This window comes from Chiloscyllium punctatum, chromosome 49 (assembly GCF_047496795.1).
Source record: "Chiloscyllium punctatum isolate Juve2018m chromosome 49, sChiPun1.3, whole genome shotgun sequence".
Taxonomy (NCBI): Eukaryota; Metazoa; Chordata; class Chondrichthyes; order Orectolobiformes; family Hemiscylliidae; genus Chiloscyllium; species Chiloscyllium punctatum.
In genome coordinates, this window is record NC_092787.1 from 28,297,290 (window position 1) to 28,316,415 (window position 19,126).

The 19,126-nt window shown below is 43.7% G+C and overlaps 2 protein-coding genes across 6 annotated transcripts in view; one reads left to right on the forward strand and one right to left on the reverse strand.

The window, feature by feature from the left end:
• The window catches only part of rexo4 (REX4 homolog, 3'-5' exonuclease), a 133,441-nt gene that overhangs the window by 51,862 nt on the left and 62,453 nt on the right, over nucleotides 1–19,126 (reverse strand). The window lies entirely within an intron of this gene.
• adamts13 (ADAM metallopeptidase with thrombospondin type 1 motif, 13) overlaps nucleotides 1–19,126 on the forward strand; it is a 67,221-nt gene that overhangs the window by 19,063 nt on the left and 29,032 nt on the right. For both annotated transcript variants that reach the window (XM_072566047.1, XM_072566048.1), the window contains exons 11-18: nucleotides 375–479; nucleotides 1,351–1,499; nucleotides 2,669–2,732; nucleotides 9,124–9,250; nucleotides 9,714–9,862; nucleotides 10,713–10,833; nucleotides 12,180–12,260; nucleotides 18,431–18,612. In XM_072566047.1, coding sequence (XP_072422148.1) covers nucleotides 375–479; nucleotides 1,351–1,499; nucleotides 2,669–2,732; nucleotides 9,124–9,250; nucleotides 9,714–9,862; nucleotides 10,713–10,833; nucleotides 12,180–12,260; nucleotides 18,431–18,612 — 978 coding nt within the window. The remainder of the gene's footprint in view (nucleotides 1–374; nucleotides 480–1,350; nucleotides 1,500–2,668; nucleotides 2,733–9,123; nucleotides 9,251–9,713; nucleotides 9,863–10,712; nucleotides 10,834–12,179; nucleotides 12,261–18,430; nucleotides 18,613–19,126) is intronic.

The window sequence follows — 19,126 nt, forward strand, 5'->3', positions numbered from 1 at the left end:
CAGATCACAACAGTTTATTGGGTAAAATATAATAATTTCTCTCAGATAACAGGCAGAAGAAGAGAGAGAGGAGGGGATGGGGCTGCAGGGGACTATAGAAAGGCTTACACCAATTTTCCAAATCACAGTTTGAATCCTGTCCCCACCTGCAGCTCAGTCTCAGCCCTACTTAGTGCATTGACACAATTCTGTCAAACACAGCCCCATCCTGTCTGCGTTTGAACTGTCCAGAGGCTATGCTTAAAGCTTGTATCAGTCCTGCTGCTATTGAGGAGGAGTCTGTGAGAATTTCACATTGATCTACATGGTTTCTGTTTTTCAACTGTTATGATTCACACTGTCAGTAAATAATGGGTTCATCTGTTTCTGTGCAGGATGTGTGCAATGTTCTGTCATGTCACACAGATACAGCAGACCATAGCACGTGCACCCGTTTGTATATTCCCCTCCTGGATGGCACAGAGTGTGGCACCAACAAGGTACAAATCACCAACTAAGGCTTGTAAACATCAGGCTAGAATCCTGTCAACAGTCTTTGAAAGGGACCAGTGGATATTGTTCAGAAAATCAGGGGTTTGATGCCCATTCTAGAATCATTACCCCCTAATCCAGGTTGACATTCCTAATGGAGCACTGTCAAAGGGTCAGTACTGAGGGAGAGCCGCACTGTCGGAGGATCGGTACTGAGAAAGAGCCATGCTGTTGGAGGGTCAGTACTGAGGGAGTGTCGTACTGTCGGAGGGTCAGTACTGAGGGAGTGCTGCAATGTCAGAGGGTCGGTGCTGTGGGAGTGCTGCACTGTCAGAGGGCCAGTACTGAGGGAGAGCCAAGCTTGGGGGGGGTTAATGGTGAGGAAGCACTGCATTGTAGGAGGGTCAGTACTGAGGGAGTGGGCACTGTCAGAGGGTCAGTACTAAGGGAGTGCCACAGTGTCAGGGTCATTGCTGAGGCAGTGCCACACTGTCAGAGGGTCAGTACTTAGGGAGTGCAGCCTTGTCAGAGGGTCAGTGATGAGGGAGTGCTGCCTTTTTGGATGTGCCAGTGTGGATGAGACATTTAATCAAGTCAGCATCTGTCTTCTCAGATGCACATAAATGACCTAGTGACTCTGAGCGAAGATGGGCAGTTGAGTTCTGTCAGGTTTTATAATCACTGTTAATCCGTCGGTCAACATCAGTAAAGAAACAGATTATCCAGTTAACATTGCATTGATGTGTGTGGGATCTTACTGTGTGCAAATTGGCAGTGCATTTCCTCTGTAATCACAGTGACAGCACAAAGGCAGTTATTAACAACTTGAGTCATTATTTGAGTGGGAAATATTTACAGTTAATGTTATTTCCATCACAGTGGTGTTTGAAAAGGAGCTGCACATCACTTAGTGACCTGGAAATTGGGGTTGTTCATGGATCCTGGTCTAGTTGGAGTGCGTTCAGCAGCTGTTCACGAAGCTGTGGTGGAGGGATTATTCTCCGACACAGACACTGTAACAATCCAAGGTAAATGGACTGTTTCTGAAAGCAAAACTAGGGCCAGGAGCTTTCCATTTGGCCCCTTTAACTCCATTTCCACCTTTCAATTAAACTGTACCTGCCATGTATCAGCTTTGCTCTGTTTCCAATGATACTGAACAAAGTCTATCAGCCTCAGTTTGAACTACCCAATGATCCCCGTCTCTGGAATTCCCTCCTTTAACTCTTCAACTCTACCTTTAATCCTCTAAGACATAACTCATTGATCTCACCCAAATTCTTTCAACTGACGCCATGTCTATTTTTGCTACTTATGTTCTGTAAAGAACTTTGGGATGTTTTAATGCATGAAAGATGCCAAATAAATGCATTTTGTTGATGGATTGGACACTCCTAGCCTGTGTGTCACTCATTCTAAGCTAGTCAGTCCTGGCCTGTGTGTAGCTCACTCTGAGCTGGTCAGTCCCGGCCTGTGTGTAGCTCACTCTCAGCTGGTCAGTCCTGGTCTGTGTGTAGCTCACTCTCAGCTGGTCAGTCCTGGTCTGTGTGTAGCTCACTCTGAGCTGGTCAGTCCCGGCCTGTGTGTAGCTCACTCTGAGCTGGTCAGTCCTGGTCTGTGTGTAGCTCACTCTCAGCTGGTCAGTCCCGGCCTGTGTGTAGCTCACTCTGAGCTGGTCAGTCCTGGTCTGTGTGTAGCTCACTCTGAGCTGGTCAGTCCTGGACTGTGTGTAGCTCACTCTGAGCTGGTCAGTCCTGGTCTGTGTGTAGCTCACTCTGAGCTGGTCAGTCCCAGCCTGTGTGTAGCTCACTCTGAGCTGGTCAGTCCCAGCCTGTGTGTGGCTCACTCTGAGCTGGTCAGTCTCGGCCTGTGTGTAGCTCACTCTGAGCCGGTCAGTCCTGGCCTGTGTGTCGTTGTTTAGCTGAGTTAGTTGGAAAGCTGGTTTGCTGTGTTGTCTGATGCCAGCAGTGTGAGTTCAATTCCTGTACCTCCTGAGGTTACAACAAAAGGTTTTCTTTCTCAGCCTCTCCCCTCGTCTGAGGCTTGGTGACTCTCAGGTTAAATTACCATCATTCTTCTCCCCATAATGAGAGAGCAGCCCTAAGTTCTGGTAAGATTGTGGTGATTTTCCTTTTAATTGCCAGACAATTTGACCAGTGTTTTGATTACTGTATAAAGTTTAATTTGGATTTTCTAGACCTGCTTTCGGTGGCCATAAGTGCAAGGGAGTGGATATGGAGGCTATCATGTGCAACACCCAGGTACGGAGGATTGTATCAGAATCAGAAAGACAAGCTCCAGGAAGGTAACACCCAGAAGTCCTTGCTTGGCTTATATTCAACAGGTATCCATTCAGGCACTGTATGGGCAGATGGACATAAACTTGAGAGGAGCAGTTCAGAAAATTGGAATAATTTAATTTGTGACAGTCTAAAGTTGTAAAGGCAGCAAATACACATGAACACCGCTACCTGTAACAAAGGCAAAATCCAGCAGATGCTAGAAAACTGAAACAAACACAGAGAATTGCTGGAGAAACTCAGCAGGTCTATCAACAGCTTTGGACAGAGAAACAAAGTTAGTGCCTACAGGTCAAAGAAACACAGAAGATATGAGAAGGAGTAGGCCACTCGGCCCTTCGAGCCTGTACCACCATTCAATATTTCAGTATGACCATGGCTGACTGTCCAAGTCAGTCCCATGTTCCCGCTTCCTGCCTGGACCCTTTGATCTTCTTAGCCTTAAGAACTAGATCTAACTTCTTCTTGAAAATATTTAATGTTTTGGTGTCCACCATTTTCTGTAGCGGGATCTCTACAGGCTCCCAATTTTCTGCATGATCACATTCCTCCGCATCTCAGTCCAAAATGGCCTACCCCTTATCTTTGGACAATTATTCCCGGTTCTGGACTCCCTAGTTATCGGAAACATCCTTCCTATGTTTATCCTGATTAGTCCTGTTAGAATTTTATAGCTTTCTTTGAGATCCCCCTCATTCTTCCAGACCCCCAGTGAATATAGTCCTAACCCAGTATGACTCTTCTTCAGGACTGAATACTGTCACTGTCTGTAAATTCCCCTCCAAGTCACTCACCATCCTGACTTGGAAACATATCACCATTCCTTCCCTGTTGCTCAGTAAAAGTCCTAGAATTCCCTCCCTAACAGTGGGTTTCACTGCATCACATAGACTTCAGTGGTTTATCACCACCTTCCCCAGAGTAACTCAGCAATAAATGTTCACCTGACCAGCAATGTTCACGTCCCATAAATGAAAACATAAGCTCACATTCTGAGGAAATTGATAACGTAGATCCAGGAAATCACTGTTTTAGGTGGGACAGAAGGCAAACAAAAGGGGTGGGGGGGGGGGTGGGGGTTGTATTACAGACATGGGATTGCTGTGTTGAGGGAGAACACATTGGAGGGATCTTGCACTGAGGCATTATTCATGGAGCTCAGGAATAAAAGGGTGAAATCACAATGTTGGGCGTTTTCTATAGACCTCCTAAAAGCCCACAGGAGACAGAGGAGCAGATATGTAATCAGATATGGGAAACGTGTTCAAAAAAAACAGGGTAGTTGTGGTGGCTGACTTCAACTTTGCTCTTATTGACTGGGACTCCCCAGAGCCAGGGGCTCAAATGGAGAGCAATTTTTTAGATGTGTCCAGGAGTACTTTTGAGACAGTATGCTCACAATCCACCCAGGGAGGAGGCCATACTAGACTTGGCATGAGGGAATGAGCCAGGACAGGTGATCGATGTTTCAGCAGGAGAGCATTTTGGACTAAGTGATCTTAACTCTATCAGAGTTCAAGTAGTCACAGACAAGGACAAGGGTGGCCCTCGGGAGAAGGTGCTTATTACACCCAAATTAGACAGGAACTGGGGAATGTGGATTGGGAGCAGTTATTTGAGGGCAAATCTACATCTGGCATGTGGAAGGCTTTTAAAGACCAATTGAATAAAGTGCAGGATATGCATGTCCCTGCAAAAGTGAAGGATAGGAATGGCAGGATTCAGGAACCATGGATGACAAGGGAAATTGTAAACTTAATCAAAAGGAAAAAGGAAGCATTCGATAGGTCTAGGCAGCTACAAACTGACAAAGCCCTTGAGGAGTATAGAAAAATTAGGAACGACCTTAAACATGGACTTAAGAAGACTAAAAGGGGCTATGAAATAACTTTATTAAAGAGCGTCAAAAGAATCCTAAGGCTTTTTATGCATACATTAGGAGAAAGAAGGTAGCAAAGGAAAGGGTAGACCCACTCAAGGGCTAAGGAGGGAAGTTATGCGTGGAGCCACTGGAAGTCGAAGAGATCCATAATGAGCACTTTGTATCGGTATTCACCAAGGAGAAGGACAGAACTGATGTTGAGGTCAGGGATGAGTGCGTCAATACTCTAGAGAAAGTCAATATATTGAAGGAGGAAGTTTGGGGTATTCTAAATTACATTAACGTAGACAAGTCGCCAAGGCCAGCTGTGATCTATCCGAGGTTACTGTGAGAGGCGAGGGAAAAAATAGCTGGGGCATTAGCAGGCATCTTCACATCTTCTTTGACCACAGGTGAGGTTCTAGAGGACTGGAGATTAGCCAATGTTGTTCCCTTGTTTAAGAAAGGAAGCAGGGAGAATCCAGGAAATTATGGGCCAGTGAGCCTGACATCTGTCTTGGAGAATATACTAAGGGATAAGATATATACACATTTGGAAGAAAACAGACTATTTCGTGACAGTAGCATGGTTTTGTATGGGGAAGGTCATGTCCCACCAACCTGACTGAATGTTTTGAAAAGGTGACAAAGACAATTGATGAGGGAAGGGCTGTGGGTGTAGTTTATGAGGACTTTAGTAAGATTGGTACAAAAACTAAAATCACATGGGATTTGTGGTGGACTGGCTAGCTGGATACAAAACTGGCTCAATCATAGAAGACAGAGGCTAGTGGTGGAAAGGGGTTTTTCACAATGGAGTCCGGTAACTAGTGGTGTTCCACAGGGATTAGTCTTAGGTCCTCTGTTGTTTGTAGTAAATGAACTGGAGGAAAATGTGGGTGGTCTGCTTAATAGGTTTGTAGATGACATGAAGATTGGTAGAGTTGGTGATAGTGCCATCGATTGTGAAAGGATACAACAGGATATAGATAGATTGACGACTTGGCCACAGAAATGGCAGATGGAGTTTAATCCAGACAAATGCGAGATAATGCATTTTGGAGGATCAAATATGAGTGTGAATTATACTGTAAATCACAGAACCCTTAGGAACATTAACGTACAGAGGGATCTGGCATGCAGGTCCACAGTTCGCTAAAAGTGGCAACACAGGTGGCCAAGTTGATTAAGAAGGTATATGGCATGCTTGCCTTTATTGGCTGGGGCATGGCATACAAGAGTTGGCAAATCATGTTACAGCTATATTAAACTTTCGTTAGGCTACATTTGGAGTATTGTGTGCAGCTTTGGTCGCCACGCTACCAGAAGGATGTAGAAGCTTTGCAAAGTGTTCAGAGAAGGTTCACCAGGATGTTGCCTGGTCTTGAGGGCATTGGCGATGAGGAAAGGTTAAAAAGACTAGGATTGTTTTCACTGGAAAGACAGCAGCTGAGAGGCGACCTGATAGAATCTACAAAATTATGAGAGGCATCAATAGGGTGGACAGTCAGAGGCTTTCCCCAGGGTTAAAGTTTCAATTACAAGGCGGCACAGGTTCAAGGTGAGAGGGGGAAAGTTTAAGGAAGACGTGAGAGGGAAGTTTTTCACGCAGAAAGTGATAGGAGCCTGGAACCCACTGTCAGAAGAGGTGATGGAAGCAGGCACGTTGGCAACATTTAAGAGGCATCTGGATGGAACAGGGAGGGAATAGAGGAACATAGACTGAATAAGGGCAGAAGGTTTGTTTTTTAGTTTAGTTAAAGCATGATGATCAGCACAGGCTTGGAGGGCAGAAGGGCCTGTTCCTCTGCTATACTTCTCTTTTGTTATCGGTGGGACTTGTTCCCTATGGTGAGGGAATCCAATCAAAGGAATATTGAGAGAGTTTGGAATGAAAGGAGAAGTCAGAGAATGGGTAATCAAATTGAAGAATAAATTCCCAGGAAGTTTTTCACACAAAGGGTGTTGAGTGCTTGGAACATGCTGACAGAGAAAATGATGGAAGCAGAAACAATAGCAGTGTTTAAAAGACACCTGGATGAGTACTTGAATAGGAAGGGAGTAGAGGGAGACAGATCCTTTAAGTGAAGACAGTTTTAGTATATTAGTGCAAAATGGGTTGTTGCAGGCTTGGAGGACTGAAGGGCCTGTTCCTGTACTGTACTGTTCTTTGTTCTTTGAATAGATTTAAGCAGAAAAAGAAAATGGAATCAAATAGATGTTATGAAGGCTTCATATTTAATTATTTTGGGATCTTGACTTTGAAGGACTTTGAAGACCTGCTGTAAAGATGACAAATATTTTATATTCAAATAGAAACCAGAAAATAAAAGTTTGATATTTTTTATATAACTCAAAGCAAAGTGGAACCATGATGGTTACTTTATGGTTAAATAAGAGGGGAATAATTTCACTGTAAGATGGGGTTTTAATACATTTGTATTAGCACTAGTAATCTTTGGGAAGAGTTAATAACCACCTAGCAATATGATTTGAATTAGTGTTCAGTCGCTCCACAAATCTCCAAAATTCCTGAAAGCAAGCCCAATCCTTCTGTCTGTCACTTACTCAGTCTCTCTTTAATTGGAAAAGGAATACAGTTCGATGACTTTGCAAAAAGAATGAAAACTTCAAATTCAAACTGAGACCTAGGTTCAACCAACCAGCTACCATATTGAGGGTGCCTGTGCCGTGCTACTATCACCAAAAAGCAAAAAAGAACTGTGAAGAAAGTCACCTCATTTTCCACCCCTTTTGGTTCACAAACTTTGTACCTTTCTGGCCTACAATATTCCTAGAAAAAGGACTGCTTGTCTCACTTGTCTCTCCATCCGAAGTGTGAATGCAGGGGCGTATATATTAAGATTTAAAGGGGGGAATGGTTTATATTTGCATTAATAATTAATAAGTTGTTTTACCACATGTTAAAGAATACATTTATTACAATGAATACATTTGCTTACTGATGAAATCTGATGTAAATTTCCGTGTCTTAGGTAGTGCCCACAATATGTCATTAGAGTTAAAAATCACACAACACCAAGTTATAGTCCAACAGGTTTATTTGGAAGCACGAGTTTTCAGAGCGCCGCTCCTTCATCAGGACAACCACCTGCTACTGCTTCCAAATAAACATGTTGTACTATAACCTGGTGTTGTGTGATTTTTAACTTTGTCCACCACATTATGTCATTGGAGCCATCCTAGAGATAAAATGGCCATATTTCACATTTCTGTTGCACTATTGCCATCAGTATAGTGACACTGCATTTTATTTTTAAAGAATCCACTGAAAGGACATTGGAACAATTGTTTTAAATAAGGAATTTCTTGGTAGTCATGTAGGTTGTGATAACTGCTTGTTTACTGGAGACTGCCAGCCTGCGTTTTTGAGTGTTAGGTTCCAGTTTCTGCTTTGGCGATTGTTTGGAGTAGTTGGTGAGCACCCTGCTAAGGAAAAGCACTCACCAACATATCTGTCCTGTTTCTGAAAACAAATTCTGATGTAACACCAATGTGAAACCCGATTACTGTCTTGAAGAGCATTTGGAAGAATCCTCAATGCAGCGTTTATAAAGAGCCCAGAGACAACCACCAATACTAGGTAACACCCATCTACAATGACCAGAGCACCAGATCAACAGCAAACATTGCAAAACTTATCCTTTAGCTTTCCAGAACTAACTATCATTGGATTGAAAGTGTTTGTTTTTTCCCCAAGATGATCTCTGCTGAGAGAGAGAGACAGATCCATTCTCCCCCTGCTCCTGGAGTGAATGAGCGAGTCTACTTGTGTCTGTGCATTTTCAAATTGTATTAACCGGCTTTATCGCTTTGCCACATAAAACTCGCCTTCACAAAAATAAATAACTTTGTTGTTTGTTCAACATAGAAAAAGAATCTGAGCAGCCATGCAGAAACTGGGTAAAACAGTTACATTTATGTGATGGTCAGCACAGTAATGGGACATGTAAGGAGATATATTGCAGACCCCCAGCTTCAGGCATGCCTTGGAAACTAGGTGTGCCTGTGCAGAATTGGGAATTATACCAAGGTGGACAGGACTGTTTGAAGATCTAACCCTGTGCTGTACTGTAAGATTACTTGATCAGAACAGTGTGTAGAGAAAGCTTTACTCTATATTTAACCCTGTACAGTCCCTGTCCTGGGAGTGTTTGATGGGGTCAGTGCAAAGGGATTAATACTTAGTATCTAACCCTGTGCTGTCCCTGTCCTGGGAGTGTTTGATGGGGACAGCGTAGAGGGAGTTTTACTCTGTACCTAATCCTGCACTATCCCTGTCCTGGGGTTGTTTGATGGGGACAGTGTAGAGGGAGCTTTACTCTGTATCTAACCGCATGCTGTCCCTGTCCTGGAATATTTGATGCTAACTGGGTGATCTGAGTATTATCTAAATGATGGCTGAACCACTATTGTTTCAAGTATTTCTCATGGTTACGCACTGTTTACCCTCTCCTATTCCTTATGCAGCCCTGCCAGGGAACTCAGTTGGATTTCATGGCTACACAGTGTTCTGACACCAATTCTCAGCCCCTCTACCACTCCTCCAGTGTTCCAGTTTACTACAAATGGCAGCCTGCCCTTGGCTATGCAAAAGGTAAAACCTTATTGAATCGTGTTTATCTGTGTGACATCAATATTCAATACGTGTTTGGATAAAATGCTAATAGGGGGTCACTTGGAGTATCATGTCTGTACTTGTTCTTTGAACGAGATATCCATATCTCTTCGTGTTTTCCAATAGCCTTGCAAATTTTTCATTTCAAACATTTAGTCAGTTACATTTTAAAGGATGTGCCTGTTGAATCTGCTTCAACTCCTTTTCTGACAGTGCGTTGTGAATCACAAATGGCTCTTAAACATGTTTCTCTTCATTTCCCCTCTATTATTAAATCTGTGCCATCTGTAACAATCCCAGTAACACCTCTGTCTGATCACTTGCTGAGAATGAATAGATCTGTACCTGGATTATTGTTTGATAACCGCCTGTTGTACATAATCTCATCGTGCCGATTAAGCTGCTGCTGGATCATGGTGCTGTTCTGTTTGCCTGTGCACAGGGAATGAGCTGTGTAAGCACATGTGCCGAGCGGAAGGAAAACGTTTCATGATGAGCCGGGGGAACAGTTTTGTGGATGGAACCAGGTGTGAGATGAGTGATCCAGAGACAGCGCCATCGTACAAACTGTGTGTCACAGGACATTGCAGGGTAAATACTGAGCACCAGTTTAATCCCTCAGCATTGTTGTGAGACCCTTAGCTTGTGCCCAGAATCTACTCTCAGCCCCTCGCCCCAATGTCCCTCACCTCCAGTGTCCCTTACCCCAGTACTTCTAGCTACCAGTGCCCCTCACTTCCAGCCCCCCCCCCCCTTACACACTAACCTAGTGTCCACCCTCTCATTCTGTGTCCCTCTTGCTCTGTGCCTGTTATTCTCTGTGCCTCATACCTACTGTCTCTCATACATTGGTTTTGATGTCCAGTGTCTTTCCTTCTCTGTTCGTCTATCTGTATTTGAGAAGTTTTGATTTGGTTTATTATTGTCACATGTATTGAGGTGCAGTGAAAAGTACTGTTTTGCTTGCTATCCAGACAAATGATACCTTACATAAGTGCATCAGGATAATAGAACAGAATGCAGAATATATTGTTACAGCTACAGAGAAGGTGCAGAAAAAGATCAACTCTAATATATCCGAGGTCCATTAAATCTATTGGTACTTTTGTATCTTGTGCCTGACGGAAGAGGGTGGAAGAGGTTATAACTGGGGTGGGATTAATAGTGGCTGCCTTCCCAAAGCTGCAGCAAGTGCAGATGGAATCAATGGAAGAAGGGCTGGCTTTCATGATGGACTGGGCTGTGTTCACAACTCTCTCTCATATCTTGTGGCCTTGGGTAGAGCAGTTGCCATACCAAGCTGTGATAAATCCAGACAGGATGTTTCTGTGGTGTATCTGTAAAAATTGGTCAGAGTCATTGTGGACGTGCCACAGTTGCATTGAAGTCCATGATTTTATTTCTTGTGTTACTGATTCTGTTGTACATGGTCCTTTTATAGATATTTGGCTGCGATGGAAAGTTGGACTCTGGCCAGGTGCTGGACAATTGTCAGGTGTGTGGAGGCAATAATTCCAGCTGCCGGGAAGTAGTCGGCTCTTACACCAAGGGCAGCCCCAGAGGTAACCAGCACTGACACGGGCCACTGTAACAAGCTGGCCAGAATCATTAACTCTTATTCTGTTCCTTAAACAGCAGGAAGACTGAAAATAGTCGCAATCCGAAACCTCACATCAAGATTTTTCTTCATTCATGGGATGTGCATGTCACTGACTAAGTCGATATCTATTGTCCATTCTGAATTGCTGTTGCAAAGGAGACTGTGAGCTGTCTTCTCAACCCACTGCAATCCTCCGGGTGTAGAGATATAATGCTGTTAGCGAGGGAGTTTCAGGATTTTAACCCAGTCTTAGGCTTAATTCCCAATTTCAGATCTTATGTTGCAACACAGGTCTCAACCCTATATGCTCCTTTTCCAAAATCCACACCCCCCCACCAGCAGGAGCAGCAGATATGGATGGAGGAGAAACTAAAGCAGGCCAGTTGGCTACTTGAGCTTTTTCCACCAATCAGTTTACCTCTGTTCTGTATATCAGTTCCATCTATCCATCCTGCTTCTGTATTTCCTGAATACCCTTGCCTAACAAGAATCTATCAATGCAATTTGAAAGTTTTGATTGAACAACAGCCTCTGCAACTTTTGTAGAGAGGGAGTTCCAGATCTTTACTCCCCCGTTGTGTGTGGAAGTATTGCCTGATATCGCCCCTCCAGTCTGGCTTGAGTTTTAAGGTTCTGCCCCTTGTTCTAGACTTCTCTGTTCCCACCCCCGTCCCAAACTAGAGTAAACAGTTGTTCAGCTACCGGATTGAATCCTTTAATCATTTTAAACACCTCTTATAGATTACCCCGAAATGTCTAATCACTACGATCTGTCCTTGTAATCACTGTCCCATCTCAAAGAGATCAGCCTGGGAGTTGGAGCATGGCAGCATCAGAGATAGTTTCTTTCACAAACCCCCCTCCCCCCGCCCACCTCAACATGCTAATTGAGTGTGTCTCCTCAGCTCTTTGGGGTAAAGAGTTTTAGATTCCCAATCTTCTGAACGAAAGCGTTTCTCTTCACTTCAGTCGTAATGACCACCCTATCACACCGCCCTCTAGCCCTTACCTAGGCAAACACTATCTCAGCATCTATCCTTGTCAGGACCTCAAAGAATTTGAGATGTTTCATTCTTCTGACCTTCCAAGAGTACGAGTACAATTCATTTCAATCCATCACCAATTAGCTTCCCTCCTCCCTGTCTTCATTTACACAAGGATGGGGCTACAGAATCTGAATGACGTGTTGGGAGATGGGTTTAACTGGAGCTTAACTGAGGGCTAGGTACGGAGGGGTGTATTGTTCATCACTGCTCCTTTCAGTGAGTGTACCACAATAACTGATGTGCTTTGCTTTTGAATTTACAGCATATGTCACTTTTCTCACAGTCCCACCATGGTCCACCAAGGTCCGAGTCTCCAACACTCAGTCTGTGTTCTCCCATCTCGGTAAGGAAACTAAGACATTAGTTATCTTGACAGAATTGAAAAGGAAAACTTTTTCTGTGAGACCCTAAACCCAGCTTTGATCAGGAATGATCAGGACCAAAAGCAGAACCAGAAAAAGAATATCATTGGACCACATTAGTGGATGGGGAAGGCATTTGTCAAGTACAGGGTAGTATTTTTAAAAATGTATTCATGGGATGAGGATGCAAATGGGCTGGGTCAGCATTTCTTGCTCATCTCTAATTACCCAAAGGGCAGTTAGGAGTCAACTGCACCACTGTGGGTCTGGAGTCACATGTAAACCAGACCAGGTAAGGGTTGCAGTTTCCTTTCAAAGAACAATGAAAATTATAGCATAGGATCAGGCCCTTCAGCCCTCCAAGCCTGCGCCGTTCCAGATCCTCTATCTAAACCTGACGCCTATTTTCTAAGGGTCTGTATCCCTTTGCTCCCTGCCCATGTATGTATCTGTCTAGCCTGCGTCTACCATCTCTGCTGGCAAAACGTTCCAGGCACCTACTACCTTCTGCATAAAGAACTTTCCACACATATCTCCCTAACCGTTTTCCCTCTCACTTTGAACTCGTGACCCCTAGTAATTGAGTCCCCCACTCTGGGAAAAAAAGCATCGTGTTATCCACTCTGTCTGTAACTCTGATGATTTTGTAGACCTCGATCATGTCCCCTCTCAACCTCCATCCTTCTAATGAAATTAACCTAAGCTACTCAACCTCTGTTCATAGCTAGCCCATTCCATACCAGGCACTATCCTGGTAAACCTCCTCTGCACCCTCTCCAAAGCATCCACATCCTTTTGGTAATGTGGTGACCAGAACTGTATGCTGTATTCCAAATGTGGCTGAACCAAAGTCCTATACAACTGTAACATGACCTGCCCACTCTTGTACTCAATACCCCATCTGATGAAGGCAAGTATGCCATACACTGTGTTCCTTCTTGACCACTTTATTGACTTGTGTTGCCACCTTCAAGGAACAATGGATCTGAACATCCAGATCTCTCTGTACGTCAATTTTCCCCAGGACTTTTCCATTTACAGCATAGTTTGCTCTTGAATTGGATCTTCCAAAATACGTCACCTCACATTTGCTCGGATTGAACTCCATCTGCCATTTCACAGCCCAGCTCTCCAATCTATATTCTGCTGTATTTTCTGACAGTCCCCTTCACTATCTGCTAATCCAATAATCTTAGTGTCATTTGCAAACTTGCTAATCAGACCACCTACACCTTCCTCCAGATCATTTATGTATATCACAAACAACAGTGGTCCCAACATTGATCCCTGTGGAACACCACTGACCACAGTTCTCCATTTTGAGAAACTCCCTTCCACTACTACTCTCTGTCTTCTCTTGCCCAGCCAGTTCTCTATCCATCTAGCTAGTACACCTTGGATCCCATGTGACTTTACCTTCTCCATCAGCTTACCATGGGGAACCTTATCGAATGCTTTACTAAAGTCCATGTATATGACATCTTCAGCACTTCCCTCATCAATCAACTTTGTCACTTTCTCAAAGGCATGGTTTTTCTGACAATCAGCAATGGATTTATGGTCAAAATTAGACTCTTAATTACAGATTTATTTTATTAAATTCAAATTTCACAATCTGCTGTGGTGGAATTCGGATCTAGCTCCCCAAAACATTAGCTGAGTTTCCTGAATTAATAGATTAGATTAATAGTTACCCCTCATCCAAGTCATTGATGTAAATTGTAAAATATTGAGGACCCAGACCATTGCAGGACCCCACTTGTCACGTCCTGCCAATCAGACAAAGACCCATTTATTCATCCTCTCTGTTTTCTGCCAAACAGCCAGTCTTCTATCCATTCTGGGGTGTTACCATCTGTACCATGAGCTCCTACTTTGCACAATAACTTTTATGTGGAACATTGTCAAATGCCTTCTGGAAATCCCTGTACTGGATATCAATGGCCTCTCCTTTACCCAGAGTGCATGATACTCCTTCAAAGGATTCTAATCCTGCAGATTTATTGGCTATGGCTCCATCAGTTTGCTCAGTACTACATCCCTTGTGATAATAATTTCACCAAGTTCCTCTCTTCCCTGAACCTCCAGATTTATTCTAGTATTATTTGGATTTCTTTTTGTATCCTCAGTGATGAAGACAGAAACAAAATGTTTATTCATTACATCTGCCATTTCTCTAATATCTACTATTCACTCCCCATTCTCACCCCCTCTATAGGTGCAACACTCAATTAATATTTTCCTTTTTAGATTTCTACAGAAACTCTTGTTGTCAGTTTTTACATTTCTAGCTGGCTTCCTGTCATGCTGTAATTTATTAGCCCTGATTAATCTTTCAGTCATCATTCAGTGGTCTTTGTCTTCTGACCTGCCACTCACACTTGCATGATTATACATTTCTTCCTTCAGGCTTAGTGCTCTTCTTAACTTGTTTAATTAGGAGATGGTGGGTTCTTTCCTCAGAATTTTTCACTGAATAAGTTGTTGAAGCTATGGGCTGAATCAGGATGTCATGTTGCAGCTTTATAAGACTTTAGTTGGACCACACTTAAAGTATTGCATTCAATTTTGGTTGCCACATTACAGGAAGGATGTGGAGGCTTTGGAGAGGGTGCAGAAGAGGTTCACCAGGATGCTGCCTGGATTAGAGGGTATGAGCTATAAGGAGAGGCTAGAAAAACTCAGGTTGTTTTCTCTGGAGTGACAGAAGTTGATAAAAGTCTATAAAATTATGAGATGTATGGATTGGGTTGATGGTCAGAATATTTTTCCCAGAGTTGAAATGTGTAAAACTAGGGAGCATGTATTTAAGGTGAGAGGGGGAAAGTTCAAAGGAAATGTGAGGGGTAAGCGAGTATTAGGAGTCTGGAAGGTGTTGCCAGGAATGGTGATGGAGGTGGATATGATATGGGTGTCTCAGGGACTTTTAGGTAGGCACATCAATATGGAAGGGATGGAGGAATATGGACCAAGAGCAGGCAGAAGGGATTAGTTTAATTTGGCCTCATTTTGGCACGCACGTGGGCTGAAGGGCCTGTTCCTGTGCTGTATTGTTCTATGTTTTATTTTCTAGGTTCTAGCAAACATCCTCTCAACATCCACCTTCCCAAGACCCTCTCGACCTTAACATTATCTTAACAATCAAGTCCTGCTGATGACCTTGAACTTATCCAAAAGTCGTGCTATAATGTCATTAGTAATAGTTTTGAAAATTATCCCAATAACTGGTGTTAAACCTGGAGTTTTCTCCTTTCTGGCGCCCTCCCTTTTTGAATAAAGGAGTTACATTCGATATCTTCTAACCTAAAGGGACAGATCCCGCATCAACGCAGTTTGGAAAATTATAAGTACTGGGTCACTAATCAATTCCTTTAAGATCCCTGGATAAAATCCATCAGCAGCCAAGCACATGCTAGCCTCTCCTTCTAGCTCATACTCTCTAATCCAGACAACATCCTGGTAAACCTCTTCTGCACCCTCTCCAAAGCCTCCACATCCTTCCTGTAATGCGGTGACCACAACTGAATGCAATACCCTAAGTGTGGTCTCACTAAAGTCTTATAAAGCTGCAACATGATATCCTGATTCTTATACTCATTTCCCCAACCAATGAAGGCAAGCATACCAAACGCCTTCTTTACCCACCCTATCTACTTGCATGGCCACTTTCAGGGTGCTATGGACTTGAACCCCAAGATCTCTCTGTACGTCAATGCTGTTCGGGATCCTGCCATTAACTGTATACTGTTCTGTAACATTTGATCTCCCAAAGTGCAGTACCTCATAATCACCCGGATTAAACTCTGCCATTTCTCAGCCCATATCTGCAACTGATATATATCCCACTGTATCCTTTGACAATCTTCTACACAATCCACAACTGCAGTGATCTTTGTATCTTCTGCAAACTCACTAACCCATCCATCTACATTTGCATCAAAGTAATTTATATATATATCACAAACAGCAGAGATCCCAGTACGGATCACTGCGGAACACCACTAGTCACAGACCTCCAACCTGAAAAATACCCTTCCGCCATCACCCTCTGCCTTCTATGTACAAGCCAGTTCTGAATCCACATCGCCAAGTCACTGTGGATCCCATACATTTTAATCTTCTGGATGAGCCTACCATGAGAGACCTTGTCAAAAGCCTTATTAAAATCCATGTAGATAATATCCACTGTTCTACCCTCATCAATCACCTTTGTCACCTTAAAAAATTCAATCAATTTAGTAAGACCTGACCTGCCGTGCACAAAGCCACGCCAACTGTCCCTAATTTGGGCAGGCTTTTCCAAATGTGTGTAAATCCTAACCCTAACAATTCTCTCCAATAGTTACCCAAGCACCAAGGTGAGACTCACTGGTCTATAAATTTCCTGGATTATTCCTGTTGTTGTTCAGGGAGAATTCAGAATAGGGGTCACTGTTTAAAATTGGCAGTTGTACATTTAAAACAAGCATGAGTTGATGTTTTTATTTCCCTGTGAGATTTTGGAAACTCTCTTCCTTAAAAAGGTGATGGAAACAGAGTCCTCAAATATTTTTAAGGCAGAGGTGGAGAGATTCTTAATAAGCAAATGTTTGAAAGAATGTGTCAGTTCCCATTGGTTGTTTCAGTTCCACTTTCTCACATTCTCTTTGATTAAAGAAGTATTTCTAAACTCCCAATTAAATAAAGGGTGACCGATATATATTGGTGGCCCCCATGCTTGGGACTGTTGAACCAACTTCTCTGGATCTTGCACATTGAAGCACTTGTCCAACAGGGTACCCCTCAGCCTTCTCTTTTCCAGAGAAAAGAGCACCAATCCACTCTATTCTTCCTGGGACATGTAATCTCTCAGCTGGAATAGCATCCTTGTGAACCTTCTGTGCACCTTCTTGAGGATCTCAATATCCTTTTCATAACGAAGAAGATTAAAGCCCGCACCTTCCCCTCACAACACTGATGTATCTGAATGGGTATGTCTGAACAACAGGAGGGGGTTACCACCATGGAATATCTGGGAGTGTAGCTGGCCATAATTCTAATTGGCACAGACCCTTGTCATTGGCAATTTAAAAGCACAGTTGGTCATTCTGAATGGAAACCAAGCAGGTAAGGTTTGCTTTTCTGTAACTCTGTAACTGTCTGCAGCTCCTCAAGCCTCTGACCTGTCTGTGCTCCTCTAGTACCTTGAATTTCCCCGATTTCTATCGCCCCCATCATTGTCGACCATGCCTTCAGCTGCCTGAGCTCCAAGCTCTGCAGTTCTTTTCTTAACCTTCTCCATCTCCCAGTTCTCCTTTCAAACAGACTTTTGAACAAGCTTTGGTCACCTGTCCGAACAACTCTCCTTTGTGGCTTTTTTGGAATTTATTCATGGAACGTGAAGGGTTCTGGTAAGACCAGTATTTACATGTAATCACTGATCGCCGTTGAGAGGATGGGGTGGTGAGCCACATCCCTGCAGAGTTTGCTCAGCCTTTTCAGAGGGCCGTGAGGAGTCCACCGCCTTGTGGTGGGTCTGGAGTCACGTGTAGGCCAGACCAGGTTACAACATCAGATTTCCTTCCCCAAAGAACATTAGTGAGCCAGATCTGGATTCTGTGACAATTTGGTAGTCTCATGTTGGCAATCACTGATGCACTAATTGTTTTCCTGACGTATTTAATTAATGGAACTCAATGTTCCCAGCATGCTGGGGTCTGACCTCATAATCCAACTTAAACCATTGAGCTCCTCGTGAATCCAGGCCTCTGGATCCCAAGTTCAGTATCATAGTCACTTTAAGAGCTTAAAAATATGTTGCTGGAAAAGCGCAGCAGGTCAGGCAGCATCAAAGGAGCAGGAGAATTGACGTTACGGGCATAAGCCCTTCTTCAGGTTCCTGAAGAAGGGCTTATGCCCGAAACGTCGATTTCCTGAAGAAGGGCTTATGCCCGAAACGTCGATTCTCCTGCTCCTTTGTTGCTGCCTGACCTGCTGCGCTTTTCCAGCAACACATTTTTAAGCTCTGATCCCCAACATCTGCAGTCCTCACTTTCTCCATCATAATCACTTTGTAGGTATCAAGTTTTGTGTCCACCTAATCTTCCTATGAAATGATTTTGGGATATTGAAGGTACTATATCAATTCAAATTGTTGTGGTGGTTGTTCCAGGGGTTAAGATTAAAGATCAGTATGTTGTGGCTGGGGCCCAGAAGATCTCACTCAATGTCTCATACCCAAGCATCCTGGAGGACAACAAGATTGAGTACCGGCTGCACCTGACAAAGCAGAAGCTACCGGACACTGAGGAGATTGTCATTGATGGACCCACCAGTGACACCATCGAAATACAGGTGGGAAGGAGAGAAAAGCCAATTATTAGAGTGGGCCTGAGGAAAACCTTCCCCCCAGAGGGTAGTGGGGGTGTCTCTAAAATTCACTGCTCTGAGGGTGGTTTCGGCAGAGAGCCTCAATTCAATTAAAAGGAGCTTGGATCTGCTCCTGAAACACTGGAACCTGCAAGGTCACGGAGAGAAGGCTGGGAAATGGGATTAGAATAGGGGTTAGTTTATTCAGCTGGCACAGACATGATGGGCTGAATGGCCTCTTTCCCTGCTGTGAAATTTTTAATGGTTCTGTTTAATGCAATATTTGAGAAATGAATAATTACAAAGAATGTAACAGGTTCTTTGGCCTAACATGCAGCTGACTATTGGAGGGTCAGTGCTGAGGGAGTGCCGCACTGTCGGAGGGTCAGTGCTGAGGGAGTGCCACACTGTCGGAGGGTCAGTGTTGAGGGAACACCGTACTGTCGGAGGGTCAGTGCTGAGGGAGTGTCGCACTGTCGGAGGGTCAGTGCTGAGGGAG